The sequence below is a fragment of the Moschus berezovskii genome, chromosome 7 (genome assembly GCF_049115385.1).
Source record: "Moschus berezovskii isolate FMDL1 chromosome 7, NW_MosBer_1.0, whole genome shotgun sequence".
Taxonomy (NCBI): Eukaryota; Metazoa; Chordata; class Mammalia; order Artiodactyla; family Moschidae; genus Moschus; species Moschus berezovskii.
Genome location: NC_142466.1, coordinates 118,417,034 through 118,438,239, shown reverse-complemented (window position 1 = coordinate 118,438,239; position 21,206 = coordinate 118,417,034). Strand labels below are relative to the sequence as shown.

The 21,206-nt window shown below is 59.3% G+C and overlaps 1 protein-coding gene across 1 annotated transcript in view; it reads right to left on the bottom strand.

The window, feature by feature from the left end:
* Positions 1–254: 254 nt before the first annotated feature.
* EIPR1 (EARP complex and GARP complex interacting protein 1) overlaps positions 255–21,206 on the bottom strand; it is a 63,226-nt gene continuing 42,274 nt past the window's right edge. Inside the window, exons 5-9 of the mRNA XM_055427809.2 lie at positions 14,344–14,443; positions 7,462–7,598; positions 4,828–4,995; positions 3,269–3,436; positions 255–686 (exon numbers count right to left, since the gene is read on the bottom strand). Coding sequence (XP_055283784.2) covers positions 512–686; positions 3,269–3,436; positions 4,828–4,995; positions 7,462–7,598; positions 14,344–14,443 — 748 coding nt within the window. The 3' untranslated portion in view covers positions 255–511. The remainder of the gene's footprint in view (positions 687–3,268; positions 3,437–4,827; positions 4,996–7,461; positions 7,599–14,343; positions 14,444–21,206) is intronic.

Below are 21,206 nucleotides of genomic sequence, written 5' to 3'. Positions count from 1 at the left end.
GCCGTCAGCCTCACACCGTGGCCCCGGGGAGCGTGGCGGCCAGGGGCAGGGCCTCGGCCAGGGCACACCCATGGAGACAAGGGGGCCGTCAGCCTCACACCGTGGGGCCCGGGAGCGTGGCGGCCAGGGGCAGGGCCTCGGCCAGGGCACACCCGGGGCACCGGCAGCATCAGCGCCCCCCGGGTGGGGCACCTCCGGGCTCAGACGGGGAAGACGGGGCAGAGCCCCAGGGAGGACGCCAGCGGCCGCCCTGCTGCTTTTATTCCATTTAATCTCGCAAGAAGACATTGACGTCAGGGAAACAAATCCAGGGAAACGCCCAGCGCTCCTCAGAGCGGGAGGAGAGCGCAGCCCGCTCAGCCTGGGCACCTGTGTCCGTCTCCCAGGTAGAGATGGCAGGGCGCAGAGGTCAGCAGGCAGAGGCCCTCTCACTGTTCACGGACGCCCACGTCCGACGGGGCTCTGCCTGGGCCCCACACGCCGTGGCGGGGGTCCCGAGGCAGCCTGGCGCTCACAGCAGGATGTGGTACTTCAGCGCCCGGGGCACACGGTTGATGACGAGCCTCCCGTCGTAGCTCAGGGAGGCAAACAGCCAGGGGTCGGCTGAGGACCAGTCCACGGCATACACGCTATCCTCGTGCTCCTCGTAGGTGGCAATGACGCTGTCCTGCGGGGGCTCTTGGCTCCTGCAAGGCACCGACACACGTGAGGGGCGGGCGCCCTGCCCCCAGCCGCAGGCCTGGTCCCAGGAGCCGAGGGGTGGGGGGGCGGCTGTCCACTGCCCGACACCTCCCCCCGGGGGCAGGAGCCCACGGCCACCCATAGAGGGTCCCACGGGCTGGGGTGGGGGGCCATCCACTGCCTGACACCTCCTCTGTCAGCCCTGGAGCAGGACGTGCCTATGCTCAGCGGGCGGTGGCTGAGTGGAGAACGGCTGATGGTCTGGTGGCCTCTGACCGAGGGACCTGGGGACCAACAGCACAGTCCAGGGGTGGGCAGCGGGAGCCCCAGCCTGGACCGGGTGCGGAGCTGACCGGAGTCGGCGGGAAGGGCCAGCAGGGCCTGGCTGGGGTCGTGACTTCCCATCAACCCCTGCAAACGGGACTCACGCGTCCCTTCCCTGGGACGCCCGCCGGACGGCACTCTCACACGCAGACCCCCAGGAGCCTGCAGAGCTGCACCGCCCAGCTGGCTGCAGAGACCACAGGCCTGCAGCGCGCCAGCTGCTTCTCCACCAGAGGGCCTCGGGGCACTGCCTCCCATCTCATCAGTGCTCCCTGCCTGCAGGGCTCTCAGTACGCAGGATCCTTCTCAGGAGACCCCGCCCCGCGTGCCCCCCCAGTCCCTGCGTTCCAGGACACTTCTCGGAAGACCCCACTCTGCGTAGCCCCTGGTCCTAGGCTCCGAGGCCCTTCTCGGGTGCCCCCTGGTCCTAGGCTCCAAGGCCCTTCTCGGGAGACCCCGCCCGGCAAGCCCCCTCCTCCCGGGTTCCCAGACCCTTCTTGGGAGACCCCACCCCGCATTCTCCCTGCTCCCAGGCTCTGGGACCCTTCTCGGGAGACCCCGCCCTGCCTGCCCCCTGGTCTTGGGCTCAGGATCCCACTTGTCCCCCGGCCCTGTCCTCCCAGGAAGCCGGCCTGCAGTGGCCAGCAGGCAGCCTGGTACAAACCCTTCATACAAGTCCTTAGGGGGATCCCGTTCCCTTGATTCACTAAGATGTGTGGATCAATCCCAGGAGCAGGCTGGTAGGAAACTGTGGGTCATCTCACAATGACGCCATCTCCGGGCACGCCTGCCAGCCACACACCTGCCTCCCCTCCTGGTGAGCTTGTCTAAAGCTGCCACGTGCCGGTGGGACCCCTGGACCACTCGGGGCCAACGAAGCGGCTGCTGGCTCTGTTTCTGGTACAGACAGGACACAGACTCCTGCCTGGCTGAGAGCAGAGAGGACAGCAGAGAACACCCGAGCCCTGCACGTGGCAGGTCGCTGGACTGAAGCCACCGCAGTTGTGTCTAAATGCTGTGTTTCCCAGCGTCTGAACAGAAAAATGATGGTGTCAAGGGAGACGATCAATAGGTCGCTACCAAGCCAGCGTTTCACACGGGGTTTTCCCTGTAACTCAGCTGGGAAGGAATCCACCTGCAGTGCAGGAGACCTGGGTTGTGAAAATCCGCTGGAGACGGGATAGGCTACCCACTCCAGTATTCTTGGGCTTCCCTTGTGGCTAAGCTGGTAAAGAATCAGCCAACAATGCAGGAGACCTGGGTTCAATCCCTGTGTTGGGAAGATCCCCTGAAGAAGAGAAAGGCTACACACTCCAGTATTCTGGCCTGGAGAATTCCATGGACTATATATCTATGGGGTACACCAAAGAGTCGGACTTTCACTTGGGAGGTCGGGGGGCAGCGGAAGAAATCAGACAGCAGAGGAGAGTGAGGAAGCTCAGGGCAGAGAGAGAAGCCCTCCCGTGCTCCGGGGCTCAGGCTGCCTGACCCCACGGGCCCTACTCCAGACCCCTGGCCCAGGATCCAACTCCAGGGAGGCCTGAATCACGCCCCCTCACACCAGAATGCAGCCACTGCACACGAAGACACGTCCTCTCCAGAGACAAGGGACACCTCCTTCAACACCCAGGCTGCTGACAAAGGGCACCGGCCCTCCCGGGTGCCGACACCCTGGACTAGGGCGCCCTGTATGAGCCCCAAAGCCCAGAGCCCCACGAGTATCAGGGCCTGGGCCCCAGAGTGAAGAGAGGGCCCCTGAGCAGACGCAAGTAGGGTTGGAAGGTCCAGGGGAAAGACGCCACCACGACAAGATGGTGCGGCTGTCACGGCAGGCACCACATCGAGGTCCTAGCACTGCCTCGCGGTCTCTCCGGGGAAGCGGCGTGGGGGACAGACAGGATCTGGGCCTGTGGTCCCACCCTGCCACCTGCCAGCAAGGGCAGATGGGCCACAACCTGACCCAGGACAGCACAGCGAGGAGGGATGTCTACCACAGGCTGCCCCACGGGGTGTCCCGAGGGCCAGCGGGGGTCACGGCTCACTCCCGAGGGTGCAGACCAGCCGCGGTCCTCACAACCCTACCTGTGAAGCTTGGTAAGAACGTGGACAGACACGTGTGTCAGAGGCCACACCAGACGGCGCTGCTGACCCACCCGACTCCATCGCCCACAACCCCGCACACCCCCATGTGGACGCGCCTGATACCACCACAGGGAGCCGGAGACGCTCCTGCACACCCGGGCAGCCTGTCGCAAGCACTTACTTCTCCTCCAGACGGCGCTCCTCCTGGTCACTCAGGTCATCGTCGTCAACCAGGTGGCCGAAGGGCTCGGAGGAGATGGACACCATGTTGGAAAGGATGACTCTGCTGTCGCTGCTGCCCGTGAGGACCAGCTGGTCGTGCGAGTGGTTGTAGCGGACGTTCCACACCCTGGGGGGTGGGGGAGAGGGCGCTGGTACCACCGGCCCTGCTGGACGGGGCAGCCTCGTCCCGCTCAGGCCAACATCGGGTGGTGGTCAGCAAGGGCAGGCTCGTGGCGCAGCTGGAAACCTTGCAAATCCCGACTGACAGAGACATGACCAAACGGCAGCAGGGACCGCAGGGGGACTCACCAGACTCACTGTCTGCACACAGGCTTCCCGGAGCGCCAAAGGCCACAACTGCCCGAGAAGCACAGTGTGGACCAGAGACGACCGGGACACGCGCCCGCCCCGGCGGCCTCCAGGAAGACTGCCCCGGCCAGGCCTGCCCTCCCGTCTGGTCTGGCCACTAGGCCCACCTTCCTTCTGACCCACAGGACCTGAACTCGCTGTGCTGAGCCGCCCGCCGGGCAGGTGCTGCAGACCTGGGGCTGGGGGGTGGGCAGCAGACAGCCAGACAGCCCACTTGGGTCCAGGGGACGGGAGTTTCTTCCCAGACTGTAGGAATGACCAAACTGTCTAAACTGTACTCCAGCCTTCAAATGGTAAATACACATGAGCACACACGTGTGCACACACAGCAGTGTACATGCCCACAGCAGTACACAGATATGCACACGGATGCAAGCACACATGCACGCAGCAGGACACTGACATGCAGACAGACATGAGCATACACACGCATATACACACACGCATGTACACACCCACACATGTACACAGATACACACAGATGCAAGCACGCACACACATGCACACAGATGTGCACACGCATGCAGCAGGACACACTGACATGCAGACAGACATAAGCACACACAGGCACACAGATGCACCCAGACAGAAGCGTGCGTGCACACTCACATACACACACACAACACGCTTTATTTGGATAAAAACTGGCTCACACTATGCACAATTTTCTCTGACTTGACCTCTTTCACTTACTTAGCAAAAAGCCCCCAGCACATGGTGAACACACAGAAACACGTTAGGGAGAACGGTGGGTCTTGGGTGCATTGTGTGCTGCGCGTCCAGCCCTGCCTCATGCCCTCACTGTCCCCCGCATGGATGCTGCTGGACTGACCTATCTGACCTCCTACCACTGGGCACTGGGGGTCTCCACCCCCTGCACGGCACACAGTGCCCCAGAACACCTGTGCGCATTCACGGTTGCATACATGAACCAGCACTGTTTCAAGAGAAGACAGGATCTAATGTTTCCCTTTTCCTACATTTATGAATCACGTTCAGATCTGGAATTACTATTTCTTTAGGAAAAATAAAACTGGTTGGTCGAATGAGTCACAGCAGCACAAACTCGGCTGGTTTCTGCCTTTCCAAGTGGTGATGTAATCAGCAAACTAAATCCCCTAATTACCGCCCCCCCCGCCAGGCACGCACCAATGGGAGTGCTCCTCCAGGGTCTTGACAGGCTCGGTGGTGTTGCGGGTATCCCAGAACTTCACCTTGCAGTCATCCCCGCAGCTGGCCAGGCAGTACTGCTTGTTGGGGTTGAAGTCCAGGTCCCGCACCAGTTGGCCGTGAGCGCTCTCAATGCAGTAGATCTGGCTGGGGGCAGAGCAGGGACACACGCATAAGAGTGGGGGACGTGGGAAGCACTGCCCCCCACAGCCCCTCCCAGACCCCGGCCAGCGTGGGGTCCGGGCTGGGAGCACCTGCTCACAGTCCACGCCTGTGACCCTGCAGACGGGGCTGGCTGATGGCTCTTGGGGGTGACCTGGCATCTTGATGAGAGGGAGCCAGAGGGAGGGGACTGTCACAGAGGAGCAGAAACAGACTGGACAGTCCACATCCAGAAGGACCAGAGAGACAGAAAGGGGGTGGAAAGCAGGATACGGTGCTGACGGTGTCGGGAGACGCAGAGACAGAAAAGGAAGGAGAAGCTACAGAAACACTGAGGGAGACAGTGCCTGTCACGGCCAGGCCCGCCCCCATCCACGCACACGGCCAGGCCCGCCCCTTATCCACGCACACGGCCAGGCCCGCCCCCATCCACGCACACGGCCAGGCCCGCCCCCTATCCACGCACACGGCCAGGCCCGCCCCCATCCACGCACACGGCCAGGCCCGCCCCCTATCCACGCACACGGCCAGGCCCGCCCCCATCCAAGCACACGGCCAGGCCCGCCCCCATCCAAGCACACGGCCAGGCCCGCCCCCTATCCACGCACACAGCCTGGTGCCGACATGGCAGCGGGAGGGGCTCAGTCGGCCACAGCGGTTTAGAGTGCACACGCACATGTGAGCACGCACACAGCACGACGCACGTGTGTGCCCACATGGATCCATGTGCCCACACATGCAGGTGTCCATGCCCACACACGTGCACAGAAGAGCAGGCACACACACAGGTGCACACATGCACATGCGCGCACGCACACACGCACGCACACACGCACGCACACACACAGACCTGACTGATGCCCCACCGCCCAGCTCCAAGCCGCCTCTCACAGGGTGTGGAATTACACTGTTCCGTCTCTGCAGCGACCCCCTCTCACGTCACACACCCAAACCAGAGGAGCGGTCATCCTGAGGTGGGACAGCGAATTTGGACAAGAGGCCTGCGTCCAGCAGGATGGACGAGGCCTAGCCCAGCCCCACAACATGCCCGTCACTGCCCTCTCTGTGTGGTGCTCGGGGGTAGCGTCCCCTCCTGCAGGTGCTGGGTCACGTGCTCCCTGCGGCTCCCGGGGGGCGGCTCTCCAGACTTCCACGCTCCCGCTCACCGCAACGACTTTAGTCCTTTCCATCTTTTCTCCCAGGCCGCGTTTTCTGGCCAAAACCACTTTTAAATCTGGAACTGGTTTCTACATCCTGTACCTTTCCAATAGCCTAGTAATTTCTTCCTAAAACAAGAAGCCCAAGTCTCAAGATCTTGCAAGGGAAGCAGGGAAATGGATAAAACCAAGTCTGCTGAGGTCCCAGGGCCTGCAGAGTGCTGACTCAGGCTTTCCTGCCGGCTCTGGGCGCAGCGGCCTAAACACAAAAGCCCCCTGCACCCCCCGAGCAGCGCCGGAAGCAGCTGGCTGAGGAGGCACACAGGCTGTGGGCAGGAAAGAGACTGCGCCAAGAAGAGCCTGGCTCACCTGCTGCCCAGCACCCCAGGGACGCCCTCCAAGGACGGCGGGCAAGGGGGCTGCAGGGCGCCGCCCCCCAGGCCCTGGATTTGGGGTCTGTGAGGTTAGCCTTCGAGGTTCTCATATAGACCCCAAAAATCTTCACATCCTTCAAGGAACGATGAGAAAAGGGAAAGAGGGCCACGGGCCCTGGAGGCACGCATTCCGGTCCCGAGTCCCCACGGGCCAAGCCCACAGCTTTCAGCACCTCACAGCAAACCCAGCACAGCCCGGCACAGACACACACGTCGATTATGGATTACCCGCTGCGCTTTCAGGGGGCCCCGGACCGAGATTTAAGGCGGTGCCCCCGCCCTTGAAGGCAACACGAGTTATTTCCCGACCTCCATCTCTGCAGCTTAGTGATAAATTACCGTGTGCTGAGGGGATAAACTGTATCTTAGAAAAGATTGCCGGGCTCCCGTTGCCATGACAACAGAGTGCACCCCGTCACTCCGCTCCCCATCAGCTCCACACCTGGAGCAGAGAGGCTGCTCTCCATGCTCCGTGAGCAGCGTGGCTTTCTGTGTGACGACTCAGCTGACAAACTGTGCTCACCCCCAGGCGTGCGCCCCAGAGGCACGCAGCCCGCAACTGGGAGTCACCCATCACAGGACCCGGCAGCCCGCGGTCACCGTCTCGGGCCTGAACTGCTGCGAAAGCCTGACCTGGATCTCCACGGAAGACTGAGGCCACCGAAGGGCACCCGGAGGAGCCAGACCACCTGTGAGGGGCTCGGACCACAGCCCCTGGTGTACTGAAGGCGGGGGCGGAGGAGGAAGGCTGCTGTGCAACTCCCTACCACGCCGAGACCAACACAGACCGGCCGAGTGGCCCCCAACAGAGCCCGGAGGACGGAGGACGGAGGCGGGGCGGGGCTCCGGCCGGCACTGACCTCATGGTCCGCGTGTCCCATCCTCGGATGGCTGTGTCGTTCGCCGTGGCTACCTGGGAGCAGTTGTGATGTGGGCTCCAGCGGCCCGTCGTGAACTTCAGCTGTCCTTTCCCTTCCAGCGACGCTGAGCTGGCCAGCTGTGGGTTTGGGGATGTTTTCGAAGGAAGAAGAAAAGAGAAGTAATTCGCACTCTATTCAGAATGTTTAACAGGATATCTTGTACAGGATATCGTTGAAGATAATTATTGAAAATAATTAGGAAGCTCTGTCTTTGTTTTCTCCCCTTTAAAAGGCAAGAATGTTTGAACCATGTTTGCAAAAAACCTGTATATATATATATATATTTACAAAATGGAGTACAGCAGAAAAAATAGCAAGGTTATTAATAGAGCCTCTCTCAGACAGGATTTGCCGGTTATGATTAGAGGATCTGCTCAAATCTGCGGCAACGATACGGGACAGCACAAGCACCGGCCTCCTCCAAAGACAAGGATGAGGCGGTAGGGGTCCGCACAGGCAGCCCCAGGTGCCAAGCGACCAACAGCCACGACCTGACCACACACACGCTCAGACAGTCCCCGCCTGGCCTTGAGGGTCTCCAGCTCTGCTACTCGGGGGTTCATTAACCTCAGTAGGTAACAGTGGAGACCACCGGTCCTGCGGGAGCCTGGGAGACGGGTGCCCCATCCCGCTGCCCACCCGCCCTCGATCTTCCACACAAAGGCCTGTCACTCAGTGGGGACAGACACAGCGGGCTCCGGGCTCGTCTGTGGCCCTCAGACACTCGCCCCTCCGTGACCCACTTCACTCAACCCTGATCACCAGTCTTGCCCTGCAGAACCTCTGAAAGGGGCACAAGGTGGCCACTGCAGTGCTGGACGGAGGTCCCAGGAATTCATCAGGCCCCAGACTCAGCCCCACCAGGCGTGGCCCACGAGGCAGATGGTCAGTGCATGGGGATTCTACCAGAACCTGGGGAAAACCACCCGGCTTCCTCTCCCAGGAGCCTGGCCCAGTTAAGAAGTCCGACAGCAGAGACATCTTTAAGAATGACTCTGAGCCAGGGCCCCATTTACGTCATGACCGCAGCATCAGGGGTCACCGCCCAGGAGGCACTGACCAGCTGGAGGTACATCACCTCTTTCTTGGACAGTCTTGACCTGTCCCAGAAAACCTTTCTCCCCAAAACCCACTTTCCCGCCTCACCGACTCTGCAAACCACGTGGACGACGGGCCTCGTGCCAGCCCATCTCGGCACTGGTCCTCCGGGCACACGTGCCCCTCTCCTGGGGATGGAACGCCTGAAGTCCATGCCCCAAGAGCTGGACAGACGGCCGCAGGGTCAGGATAGCGTCTCATCTCTAAGGAAACTCGCAGACGGTCACCCGTCCAGGTTCACGGGGAGCCCTCCTGGGTGCCCGCCCTGCCCCCCACTCCATGACCAGAAGCAAGCGCCAGGTCAAACGCTTAACAAATGTCACTGCCGGTCAAGCTCCCCGCACTGCCTCTGCTCCGACTCTGCCAGGCTCCAAGAGAAGGAAAGACCACAAAACTGACCAGCGCTGTCTGCCTCCAAAACCCACACTGAGTGGCCTCTGGCCAACAGTCCATGAGGAACTCAGGCCCTCTGTCCAAGCACATCCAAGAGCTCTCCAATGAGACCCCAGCCCCACTGACACCTGGCCCGCAGCCTCACCAGCCTTGAGGTTCCAGACTTCTGACTGTCACAGAAACCACATGATGGCCAGTGGGAAGTGCTAACTCAGGGGGCATTTGTCAGGAAGCGTGGGGAACTGATAAGACCCCAAGTGAATTCAGCAGTGGAGACGCGGCCGCGGCCCAGCCCACCAACCCCGACAGAGAGGGCAGGAGTCCCATCCAAGGTCATGCAGAGAGGGCAGGGGCCCCGCCCGAGGTCACAGCTGCCCTGCAGAACGGGACCGGCTCCGGCTGCTCCACTCGCTCTAACATGGGAGCCACCAGGGCCACAGAGCACCGTGCCCATGGGTGCCGAGAAGTCTGCGAGGCAGATTTTAATGAGAATCTGAAAGACAGCTCACCATCAATTTTTTAAGGGGCTACTTGGGGCAGCCAGCATGGTGCAAGTTGTAAGGTTAATCAATCACTTTTTCTGGTTTCCTGGTGACACAGAGACAAAACTCAGCAAGAACTCCAGAGGGTGCAGTGCACACGGTAATCTGCTCCCAGCATTAAAGAGAAATATTCAGAGCTTCCTGGTCCAGAAGCAGAGATGAAAGGCTTCCCCAACTCTCTCAGAAGAGCGGCTGGTGCAGGATAAGAACAAAGAAGGCACCACCGATGAACGAAACGCTGGGACTCGAGCCGGCGGGGGCAGTTCAAGGGGAGTCTTAGCGTGAGGTTTCCAGAGACCCAAGCAGCAACCCCATCACCAAGCCCCACAGCTCAGAGCGGGGGCCGGACTGGGCAGACCTGGGCCAGGAGCAGGACTCAGCGTGGAGCGGGCACAGACTCCGCATGGAGAGGGGGAGGACTCTGCGTGGAGTGGGGGGGGGACTCAGCGTGGATGGGGGAACTCAGCGTGGAGTGGGGAGGACTCAGTGAGGAGAGGGGGAGGACTCTGCATGGAGAGGGGGAGGACTCCACGTGGAGAGGGGGAGGACTCCACGTGGAGGGGGAGGACTCAGCGAGGAGAAGGGGAGGACTCAGCGTGGAGGGGGGAGGACTCAGCGTGGAGGGGGAGGACTCCGCGTGGAGGGGGGAGGACTCAAAGAGGAGAGGGGGAGGACTCCGCGTGGAGAGCGGGGGCACTCAGCGTGGAGAGGGGGAAGACTCCGCGTGAGGGGGAGGACTCAACGTGGAAAGGGGGAGGACTCCGCGTGGAGGGGGGGAAGACTCCGCTTGGAGGGGGGAGGACTCCGCTTGGAGGGGGGAGGACTCAGCGAGGAGAGGGGGAGGACTCAGTGTGGAGAGGGGGAGGACTCAGAGTGGAGCGGGGGAGGACTCAAGAATCTGGGGCCCAGCACATGCCCCTGGGGACCAGAGAGGTCAGCGAGCGCCACCATCCTACCCCCTCCACCCCACCAAGGTGAAGCGACTGCAAGGCTGTGGCCTTTCCAGCACAAGAGATGCCACGTCCATGGAGGCAAGTCCAGCATGAGCCTGGCCCCGGCTGCCAGTCACACAGCCGCCCCCGCCGCGGGAGCCCCTCTCCCTGGAACACCCTGCACAGCCCCCAGGGACTAAGACGGCCCTGAGCCAGGCCTAGTGGGCTTGTTCCCGTCTCCAAGACGGGTTTAGGCCTGGACACACAGTCACGCGTGAAAAGGTGACAAAGGGACTTCCAGGAAAAGCTTTCCTTACAAACCAAGCATGCTGTGGAGTCTGTGATGGCTGGAACCTGTGCAACCACCTTTTCGGTCATGACGGGGAGAGCAGTGACAAGTGGACAAGCAGAGCAGAAACATGCAGAGTCGCTGGGCCCTTGATTTGATGAAGACCCTGAATTAACCAACTCCGGGGGGCTTTATTCCCCCGCCTCTGCTTCAGCAGACAATAAAACCTCCTAAGTCACTTCTTATGTCCTGCAGTCTAACGCGTTCTCACCGACACACTCAGGATGCCCCTCTGAGCCGAAGCCATCAGGGTGCCTCCAGGGAAGGGCAGCCCCACTTTGAGCTGGACCCCGAGTGGGTCCCCGCTTTCTCAGTGAGTGACCACGAGTTACTGCATCTCTCTGAGGCCTGGCTTTCTCTCCTGTGTCTCATTTGTAAGACAGATATCAAAGAATCTGCCCCCAAGGCTATGAGGATTCAACAAGAGGAGCCCCTAAAAAGCTCCACCCCTGCCCACAGCTCTGCTCCGCCTTCAGGGACCCAGGGGGAGGGACAGGGGCACTGCCTTCTGGGCCCAGGGAGCGCCCTCAGGACTGTCATGGGAACGGGACTCCGGCAGGACACCCCAGGCCCATCGCTGCCTTCAGAAGGGGGAAGAAAGGGTCCTGCTGCCCCCACCCCCACCCAAGGGTCACAGGGCAGGCGGGCTACCCACTGTGTGCCCTGCCCCGGCCCACGAAGGCCCGAGACCCAGCAAGGCTGGCAGCTCCCACACCCGTGAAGGACTCTGCCCCCAAGGAGTGCTCCAGCTCCACAGGATTTGAGAGCGGCCTCCTGGAAACCAGAGTCCCCATGTTTAGGAAATGCACGCACACCAGCAGGTGCCAGCAAGGGTGAGGAACCCGAGGTCGTTTTCGATGTATTTGCAGTTCATTTCAAGCAGGACTGACTCTACTGCAGGAAGAAGAGAGCGAGAAGGGCTTTCCCTCTGTTGCACCAAAAGCCAACCCCTCCTCGTGGACAGAAACGTTTGTGTCTGACACCCACCGACAGGTGTGATCTCTAAACAGACTCAAACAGGGAAGGCTGTGAGGGCGGATTGAAGGTCTTTGGCCAAGATGGGCGAGAAGGTAACGGGGGTTCCTGTCCCACTGAGGAGCCACAAGCGAGGTACTGGAGAGACAGGCTCTCTGTGCCTTCCACTCTTAACCTGGGGGCTCCGAGAGCCGGCCCTGCTCCCCGCTGGCCACGTGCAGAGCCGGGAAGCCGAGGGAAGGGGGCTGTGGGCGAGGAGGCAGGGAGCCTGGGCTGCACCCTCAGCCTCTGTCCCCGGGCGGTGAGCCCGCCCTGGGTGCGATGTGGGCTGCGGCCTCCTACAGCACGTTTTAAGCCTGCACTAGAGGTTTCTGGAAGCACACCATGTCCTTGAAGCCTGATCTTCCCCCCAGGAAGTACTCCCCTGGGCACGGGCCCTCAGGCCTGTATGCGGGTGATGCCAGCCGCCTTTCCACCCCGCGGAAGCTAGTTCTTCCCACAGCCGGGGAAAGCCCTAGAACCCGGGCGTGAGCACGTGCAGACACAAACCGGGGGGCACCGCCCCGGGGTCCCGGGCCCCACGGAACACCCCCTCCAGGCCTCCCCGGGGCTCCACTAATGATTACAAATGGCAGAGAGCCTCCGATTTAATTGCAAAAGGTAATGATGCAGTGAGCATAAGATTAGATTCACTGCAGAAGGCAATATCCTCAAACAATAAGGACAAAAATTGAGGAGCCGGGTGTGAAGATGGCTGGAATCGATAGGAAGGTTTCGGTATTAAATACTCCGGCCCCGGGGTCGCAAAGTGGTATCGACAGAACTGCTGACAGCAGATAAAAAAAAGGGGAGAGAAACGAAATTGGTCCCTGCAGAAAATCAGTTACAGATTAATCACCCTACCGTAAAATCATTTTGAGACAACGGAGGGTCTGAAGAGCTGTTCACACTTTGATGACTGGACGGGCCCACAAAGTGGGGGCCCCAGGGCAGTGGACTCCTAACGACCCCCTGGGTGTCGCCCGCCGGGGGCAGTGGCTGCTCGGTCACTCCGCGCATCCCCGGACCAGGGCTGGCGTTTTGTCCAGCGCTGCCGCGAGGCCCGGCACCATCACAGAACAGCTGTGTCCCTTTCTGGGCTCAAGGGTGGTCTCAGGGAACAGATCCTGGACTCTGGTCTGGACGCCCCGCAGAGTACCCTGGAAGGCGGAGGGACAGGGCGACTGTGAAGGCATCTACCCGGACTCAGGGGCCCACGGGGCAACAACAGGAGCCAGCTTCCGTCAGGTTCCCGCTTGGGTCTCAGTCTGAGTGAAATCTGCTTTCTGCTCCAGGATAGAGAGATGTCTTATTTTTTTCTTAATTTTAATAAAGACAGTGATTTCTTTCCTGAAGGATTATGACTGTTAACTTCCCACAAAAGCCTGTGAGAGGTCCTTCCAGTCATGTGGTTTCTGTATGTGGACAGGTTATTCCACACTGGGACGAGTCTGACTTCGAGGCCGGGTGTTGATAACGATCCATCACTACACACGTGACCTCAACCCAGAAGGTGAAAACACGGGGCAAAAGAGCTGAGCACGCGTCCTGGGCACAAGCAGACAGAAGGTGAACGCGGTCCCTGAACGGGTCTCCCAGAGGCGCGCCTCTCAAGCCCCCGGGTGTGGCAGCGGGGCCCCAGGTGTGCGTGGCATTAGAGGCGTTATCGTGTCAAATTGCTTCACTTTCTCTCCAAAGTTGCGGCTTTGACAAACAAATACACTGAAATGATGAATCCATGTAATACTAGACATTTGATGAGAGGACATTTTAAGAAATCATCTATGGAAAAATACATACCAATGGGTAGAATATTCAGTCTATGAAAGACACACTCTGAAGTGAGGAGTATGTGAAAGCCAGACTGGTTCCCAAGAAGGCTGGCACGTAGTACTGAGCAGGTCTAGGGGTGAACAGGGCCATGGGGGGAGACACCACCTCCTGGTCGGGACCCTGTAGCAGAGCTGCCCCCTGAGCCTCAGGGCGAGACCTCAGGGGTCACAGGAGCACCTGACAGGGCGGGACGACGGCCACAGCCACCCAGACAGAAAGGCAGACGTGTCTGACAGCCACACCCTGCGAGGTCACGGTCAACAGCTATTTTCACGACCAGGAAACCTTTGTGTCACGACTGCTCCTCTCTGAAAGGTGACCTTAACCAAATACGTGTTGAAAACCCTTTGTTAAAAAGATTCACACCTGAAACAGAAAACTGTAATTCGGGGCAAATTCTGGCCAAAGGGGAGAGTTTTGTCAACATCCAGGTTCCAGGTCATATCTGCAACCAGCCCTGAGACCCGAATCGGAATCTCTTTGCCCGAAAGAGACAATCAGTCCGTCACCTGACTGACGATAATCCAGTCCGTTTCTTAGTGATTTCACAATCAGCGTCAAGACTCTAAACACATATGAACCACCGCGTGTATTCTGAATTCGCCTGAAGGCTCTAATCAAGAAGAGAGAAGACAGAACCCGTGCAGCTTGAATTACTCACCGAGGCCTGGCTGGAGCTTTCTTGCAAGTCCCACAGCAGGATGTGGTTGTCGGCCAGTGAGATGACCCTCTTCCCGTCTCCCACAGGCTCCCAGGCAACGCTGCGGGAAGGAGGGAGCACAGTGTTACGAGGTGCCCACCCCGAGGCCCGGAGCTCAGACACACGGCCCTCAGCAAGGCCCTGCCAGCCACCGGGTCAGCAGGGGGTAGCAGCGTGACCTGGGGCAGTGACCCGGCGCAGCGACCACGCTCCTGAGGCCGGAGTGCCCACATCCCTCCCCAGGGCTCACTGAGGCCGGGAGGATGGGCCCCTGTGACAGGTAAGTGCCCCGGTGTGGACTGACACCAGTTCCCGAGCCCGTCTCTGTGTTCATATGTATGTCTGTCTCTCTGCTTCTCTCTCCGCCTCCGCGTCTCCGTCCCCGTGTCTCCGTCTCTCTCTAGATCTCCGTCCCCACGTCTCCGTCCCCGCATCTCCTTCTCTCTCCCACTGTCAGGTGAACGCACAGTGGGAGGCAGCCACCTGCAAGTTGGGAAAAGAGCCCGCTCCAGCCCCTGACTTGCCCACACCCTGATCCCAGCTCTCCAGCCCCAAGAACTGTGAACAGTTAACTCTGGCATCCTATAGGCCCCCAGCTGTAGGTTTCATCAGGGTACCTGAGCTGAGACACTCCTGACAGCTTCTCCCAGGACCTGAGGCACGGACAGCTGAGAGACCCCGGCCGCTGAGTTGCGAGGGGGCCTGCTGGGGGCTGGTCTGAAGGGGCCCAGGTGGGTTGTGTCCACATCTTCCACTGCCCCCTCCTGGGAGGGCAAAGCTGAGCGCCCTGGTCACCCGCCAGGCCCGAGACGTCAGGTCACGTCCTTCTGCCTCAGCCTACGTGAGCCATGGTTTCCTGTTACCTGCAGCCAAAGCCATCCTAACTGACGCAATGCATATCTGAGCAGCTAACAAGAAAAAAACCACATCGCCCGGGCGATAGAACCATGAAGAGGCTGAGAATTTTTCAGTGTGACCGCAGGGATGAATTTCTGTCTTCCCTAATGAAACTGTTCAGAGATTATGAAGAGAGCTCCATTTCACATCCTCCCACACGTGACCACTGCAGACACTGACGGGGACCCTCACGGCTTCTCCTCCACACAGAACACGATACTGACCGACTGGGGGCGCCTCCTGAGTACGACCCCTCAAGACTGTCAGCGAGCTGTTACGGCTTTTATCACAACACTGCCTTCTGGTCGGTCACTCAGTTGGGTCCAGATCTGTGTGACCCCATGAACTGCAGCCCGCCAGGCTCCTCTGTCCATGGGACTCTCCAGGCATGAAGACTGGAGTGAGTAGCCATCCCTTTCTCCAGGGGACCTTCCCCACCCAGGAGTTGAACCAGAGTCTCCCGCATTGCAGGCGGACTCTTCACTGCTGTGCCCCCGGGCAGCCCACCTGGATGACCAGAGATGCCCAAAGTAGAAAAGCAGAAGAGAAGACTGGGACCTGAGAAGACTGACAGGAGCCACGCCAGTAACAGTCTGTTCACTTCCCGTGAGAGAGACGCGGCTAAGGAGAAAGCCGCCAATGTCCTGGGATGGAGAGAAAGCCCGTGCGCTGGAAACCTGGGCTCCGTCTAACCCAGGTATGAGGCTTCAGGGAGAGCACGGAAGGACACGAAAACACGCCATTCCAGGTCGGGGACATGTTCTCACTGCTGCCGCAGGCCCGGCTCCCACACAGGGCCTGGAGAGATGCCCCAAACAGACGATCAAGGGGCAGGCAACCGGCATGTTTTGGGGGAGGCTATGGTCAGGAAGTGCATCTGCCAAACCTGACGTGATCGGTGACTCGGGACAGCTCACTATTGAAAACTGTAAGAAGAAACCAAACCCCACAGGCGCACACACAGAGGGGGCGACTCCCAGCTGCATCACAGAAAACCAGGACTGAGGAGCAAAACACGTGCAGTTTTCAGGCCACTGAGCAGGGCGGCCGCGGTCCTGACGTGTGGCCCGTCCCGCACGGTCACAGCTGATGAGGCACACCGCAAACCCTCGCCTCCTGCCTGCCTTCCTCACCCCGGCTCCCGGCTCCCACGTTCTCTCACTGCACTCCTTCCAGGTGTCTGCCTTTCGTCCTACAACTTCTGCCCCCACGGAAGCAACAAACGCAGGGCGTGTGCGCGCCCGTCTCCAGACAGTCGGCACGGCCAGGCAATCGGGGTCCTTGCTAAAGAAGAGCGGGTCTGAGGTGCACACAGACAGCACCGTCCCCAGAGGAGACAACCCCTCTCACTCAGGGCCCAGCCGCTGGGCAGAGCTGCTGTTTATTGCCCACCCGGGGGTGACGCATCTGACAGAACGTGTGGTGGGTTTACAGGGAGCAACCCCTGTGATGAGAGAGATTGGAATACACAGGGCATGCGAAGTGCAATAAAAAAGGAAATTCTACTGCATCACACATCACCACCAGGGAACCAGCGCCATAAACACAGGAAAACGACCCAGCGTTCCTGCCACACCTGCTGCTCCAAACTAGGGCGTTTACTTCTTTGTTCATAAATGTCACGCACGTTTCTGCTTTCTCACCCTCTCCCCATAGATGTGAGCGACGTGAAACTGCATTACCAAGTCAGGAGCCAGAGGGCCCGCCCCCAACGTACGTTCACTGCACCCCCTCATTTTCACTGAGACAGAAACACGAGGAGAGGGCCGTCTCTGCAAAGAAACCCAAGCGAGAGAAACGAAGGCTCTGTGCGCAGTCAAGAAGGCCAGGAGAGCAGGAGTGAGGGTCCTGATCTCACAGGCTGCACGTGATCAAACAAAACGCACTTCTCTTCCTCGGACAAGCAGCTCCAAAGCGCAAGATTCACATGCTAGATTTTGACACCTGGGGTAAGGACACTCTAAGGACACTGAGAAACTCTTACAACAACCTCAGTGTAAGACTACTTTTGGTGCTGGTTCAGTCGCTAAGTCGTGTCTAACTCTTGCGACCCCATGGACTGAAGCCTGCCAGGCTCCCCTATCTGTGGGATTCTCCAGGCAAGAATACTGCAGTAGTTTGCCCTTCCCTTCTCCAGGGGATCTTCCTGACCCAGAATCTGCACTGCAGGCAGATTCATTACCAACTGAGCTACGATTACTTTTAATCCACATCATTCACCTCTCTAACCTACCCCCTGAAGCCCCTCCTGGCAGGCAGGGGGGCTGTCGGGTCAGCGTTGCTGCTAGAAGCGTGGAGACCACCGAATATGAGACACGTGGGACGGCAGTTACCAAACACCACGGACTGAAGACAGAGCGCACGAGAGCTCGGCGAGGACACTGCTGCAGCGGCGCTCCCAAACGCTCCCGTTTGTTACTTTATGGAAAAAGGGGAAACCTTAAGTAAGAAACACAAAGATTAAGTCACTGGAGATTGTATCAGCGGTTACCAGTCAAGTTTTGAAAACCTTTTACCAGAAGAACGTAATACATTATTTCCTCAATTTATATATCTCTCTCTTAAAATACACAGATTTGGCAACCTGATAAGTTTCTTCCTGCTCAAAAACTCACAGCAGAATGTAAGTTAGCTTTTCATAAATGCTATGAAGATTAAAAAAAAAAAAAGACCACTTTAGGAGTTACACCATTAAGTCAAGAAGCCCCCTTTGATCAAATCTATGGATGCGAGGTTTCCTGTGGCCGTGACACGTGAACACTTGTAGCGACACAATCGCTTACGCCCAGCCAGGGACCCCTTCCTGAGAACAGACGGGTGAGTGGCTCTGGGCACCAGTGAGTTACTTATTGAAGGTCCGTGTTTATTCTAACACTGCTTGCCTGCACAGACTTACTAACAGAAAGACACCCTCACACTAAAAGTCCAGCCACAGACGGTGTACGGGTGGGAAGACCTGCCCTCCCCAGAAGCCCCCTGGGTGAGCTCGTCTGAGGCCTCATCACAAAGCAGGGTGGATGTGGAGCCAACGGACACCGCCCCCTGGGGCTCCCGTCCTGTCCTCCTTCCGCGGGGTGGCTCTGACAACCATCCCATTTGACGTGGAGACGTCAGCCACAGGGAAAGGGGAGGGCATTTTTACACTGTCCTGTGAGACCACCGACTGTTCTTTCCCTGCACAAAGTAAGGGCTGCGAGGCTTCCCAGGGGGCATAGTGGTGAAGAACCTGCCTGCCAATGCAGGAGACATAAGAGATGCAGGTTCGATCCCTCGGTCACGAAGATCCCCTGGAGAAGGGCATGGCAACCCAAGCAAGTATTCCTGCCTAGAGAATCCCATGGACAGAGGAACCTGGTGGGCTACAGTCCATGGGGCCACAGAGTTGGACACGACTGAAGTGACTTAATATACACACACAGGCATCTTTCCAGACTTCTCTCAAAGCTCAGAGACCATTCCAGCAAAAGAGCGACCTCTTGGCTCCAGTTCATAAGCTTTACACCTAAGGACATCCAGGTTTGGTGAGAGTGGAAGCACACACACGGATCTTATAAAGACCCACCAAGTCTCCCATGATGATGCTGTCGTAACCACAGAGACCTCTCCACCCTCACTGACAGCACAGTCACACCGTCAGCTCTCTGAAAACTTCCAACATCTTCTCTACTTATCCTCTGAGACAGCTTTGGAAGCTATTAAGGATGGCTCAGAATTCACTCCGTGTAACATTTCATCTGAACCAGTGCATACCCCTCCATCATGTGGACTGAAATGGAGAGCCACAAAACCAGAGATGAGACCCCATCCCTTCTTCTGGCCAAGCCATCGCAAGTGCTCAGGGACATGCACAAGCTTCTCTTCTTGTGTTTGCCTCCCTGCTCAATCCCAACACCTGCCTTTCTCCTTCTCCTATGAGGACCGTAACGTCGATGTCACCTTCCGGGATCCCCGACCCTCAGCCGGGCTGACAAGTCAGCCTGATATTTACCTCCACCTACACTGAAGAGGGAACTTCCCCTAAAAGCTGGCGCAGAAAGCAAAGGCCAGTGGTCCTCCGTCGAGGGCCAGGAGCATCTGGGAGGACCTGAGGGAGACCCAGAGTGACCCTGGGGTGAGGCTCCCCAGCCATCTCGGTCCCTCCACTCTAGGTGGGAGCAGGGCTCATGGGGAGGGGGCTGCAGCTGACTGTCATAACCGCACTCCATCCCCAAAGCTTCTGGGCTCTGATCTCAGTGACGCCTCCTTTAAGCTGATGCTCACTACCCACGGGACTCCATCTGTGGGACTGCCCCCTGTACACCACCCAGGAAGCAGCCCGCTCCCACCACCTGGACTCTGCTCCTCTGGTCGGTGAGGGGACCGGCCCGCAGTTGAAGTGCACCCCCTCAGCAGCTCGAGAGCCTCTCCAGCATTGGGAGGAGACACAGAGCCAAGTCACCCGTGAAGACTACTCAGCGCTCCAGCCAATGGCAACCATGATACAGCTGAGACCTCATGGGAGCGGGCCAAGGAGACTGCCACCCCTTCCTGCTCTTGCCTGCCGTGTTCCCGAACACCTCCCCCTCATGGGGCTGCAAGAGACACTGGGGTGAACAGGGAACGGGTGGGCTGCAGGAGCCCGGGGAACTCGGTGGGTCTGTGGTGGTTCCCACTTATGGGGTCGCTGTGAGAAACGCACGAGGTGATGCGCGTAAACCCCGCCCCCAGGGCCGGTCAGGACTCAGCGTCAGCACTGTGGCCCGAATTCGCGCCTTCTCCCACAGCACCAAGCGCTGTCCTTGGTCCTGAAGTCGCTCCTTCCCTCACGCAGCACTAGGGGCTGTCCTTGGTGCTGAATTCTCTTTTTCCCCTCCCGCAGCACCAGGGAGCTGTCCTTGGTCCTGAAGTCGCGCCTTCTCTCCCGCAGCACTAGGGGCTGTCCTTGGTGCTGAATTCTCTTTTTTTCCTTCCCGCAGCACCAGGGGGCTGTCCTTGGTGCTGAAGTCTCTCCTTTTCTCCCCGCAGCGCCCGGCGTCTGTCCTTAGTGCTGAATTCTCTCCTCTCCCGCAGCACTCCGAGCTGCCTTGCGCCAGGCGCTGTCCTTGGTGCTGAGGGCCCCTCCATGAAAGCAACTCAGCCTACACAGAAAGCCACGGGAGCACGAGCGCAGTGGAGTGCCAGGCAGCGGTGATGGCTGCGACAAAAGAAGAAATCGTGCAAAACGACAGAAAGGCCTGAATGGGGATGAGCAGGGGTCATCTGGACAGAGCCGTTAGGAAGAGCCTCTCTGAGGAGGCAAGACTGAGCCCACAGGAGTCAAGGGCTGCAGGTCCCCAGGCGGCTCCTCCATGCCACGTCAGGACCTGTGTCCCCAGGGCAGACGTGGGGAGTCAGGCCCCGAAGGGTCTGGGGGGCACGTTACACCAGCCCCTTCACTGCCTCACGTACAGACAATACCACAAGTCCAGGGGCCCCGCCACGACCAGAAACGTCCCCTCCTTTGCAGGAATGGAGAAACTGATGAAACTGGCCCACACGGGACATGTCAGCACTCGGTCCCCCATGCAGCATGTGCCCACCAAGCACACGGAGTCACAGGCCCTCTAGAATGTACCCCCTCAGCCCTGGCCGGTCCCTGGAGGGGGCTCAGGACACGAGCATCAGCCGCCGGGCACCGCCCAACCCTGACAGTTGTGGTGGAGACGTGGGGGCCGTCCGCCCAGAGTCCCGGCTGCTTGGACAGAACAAGCGCAGTGGCCCTGAGGACAGGAGCCTGAGCCTCGGCCAGTGGATGGAGCCACGCTCTGAGGCCCTGGGACTGTGCAGTGCTCCTGGACGCCCCCACGGGCAGCAACGGCTGACGGTCAGGACGGCTGGGAGCCACACTCCTAGATCTGCTCTCAGCACAGATAACAAGTCAAAAGGGAAAACAAGGGAACGGAACCATC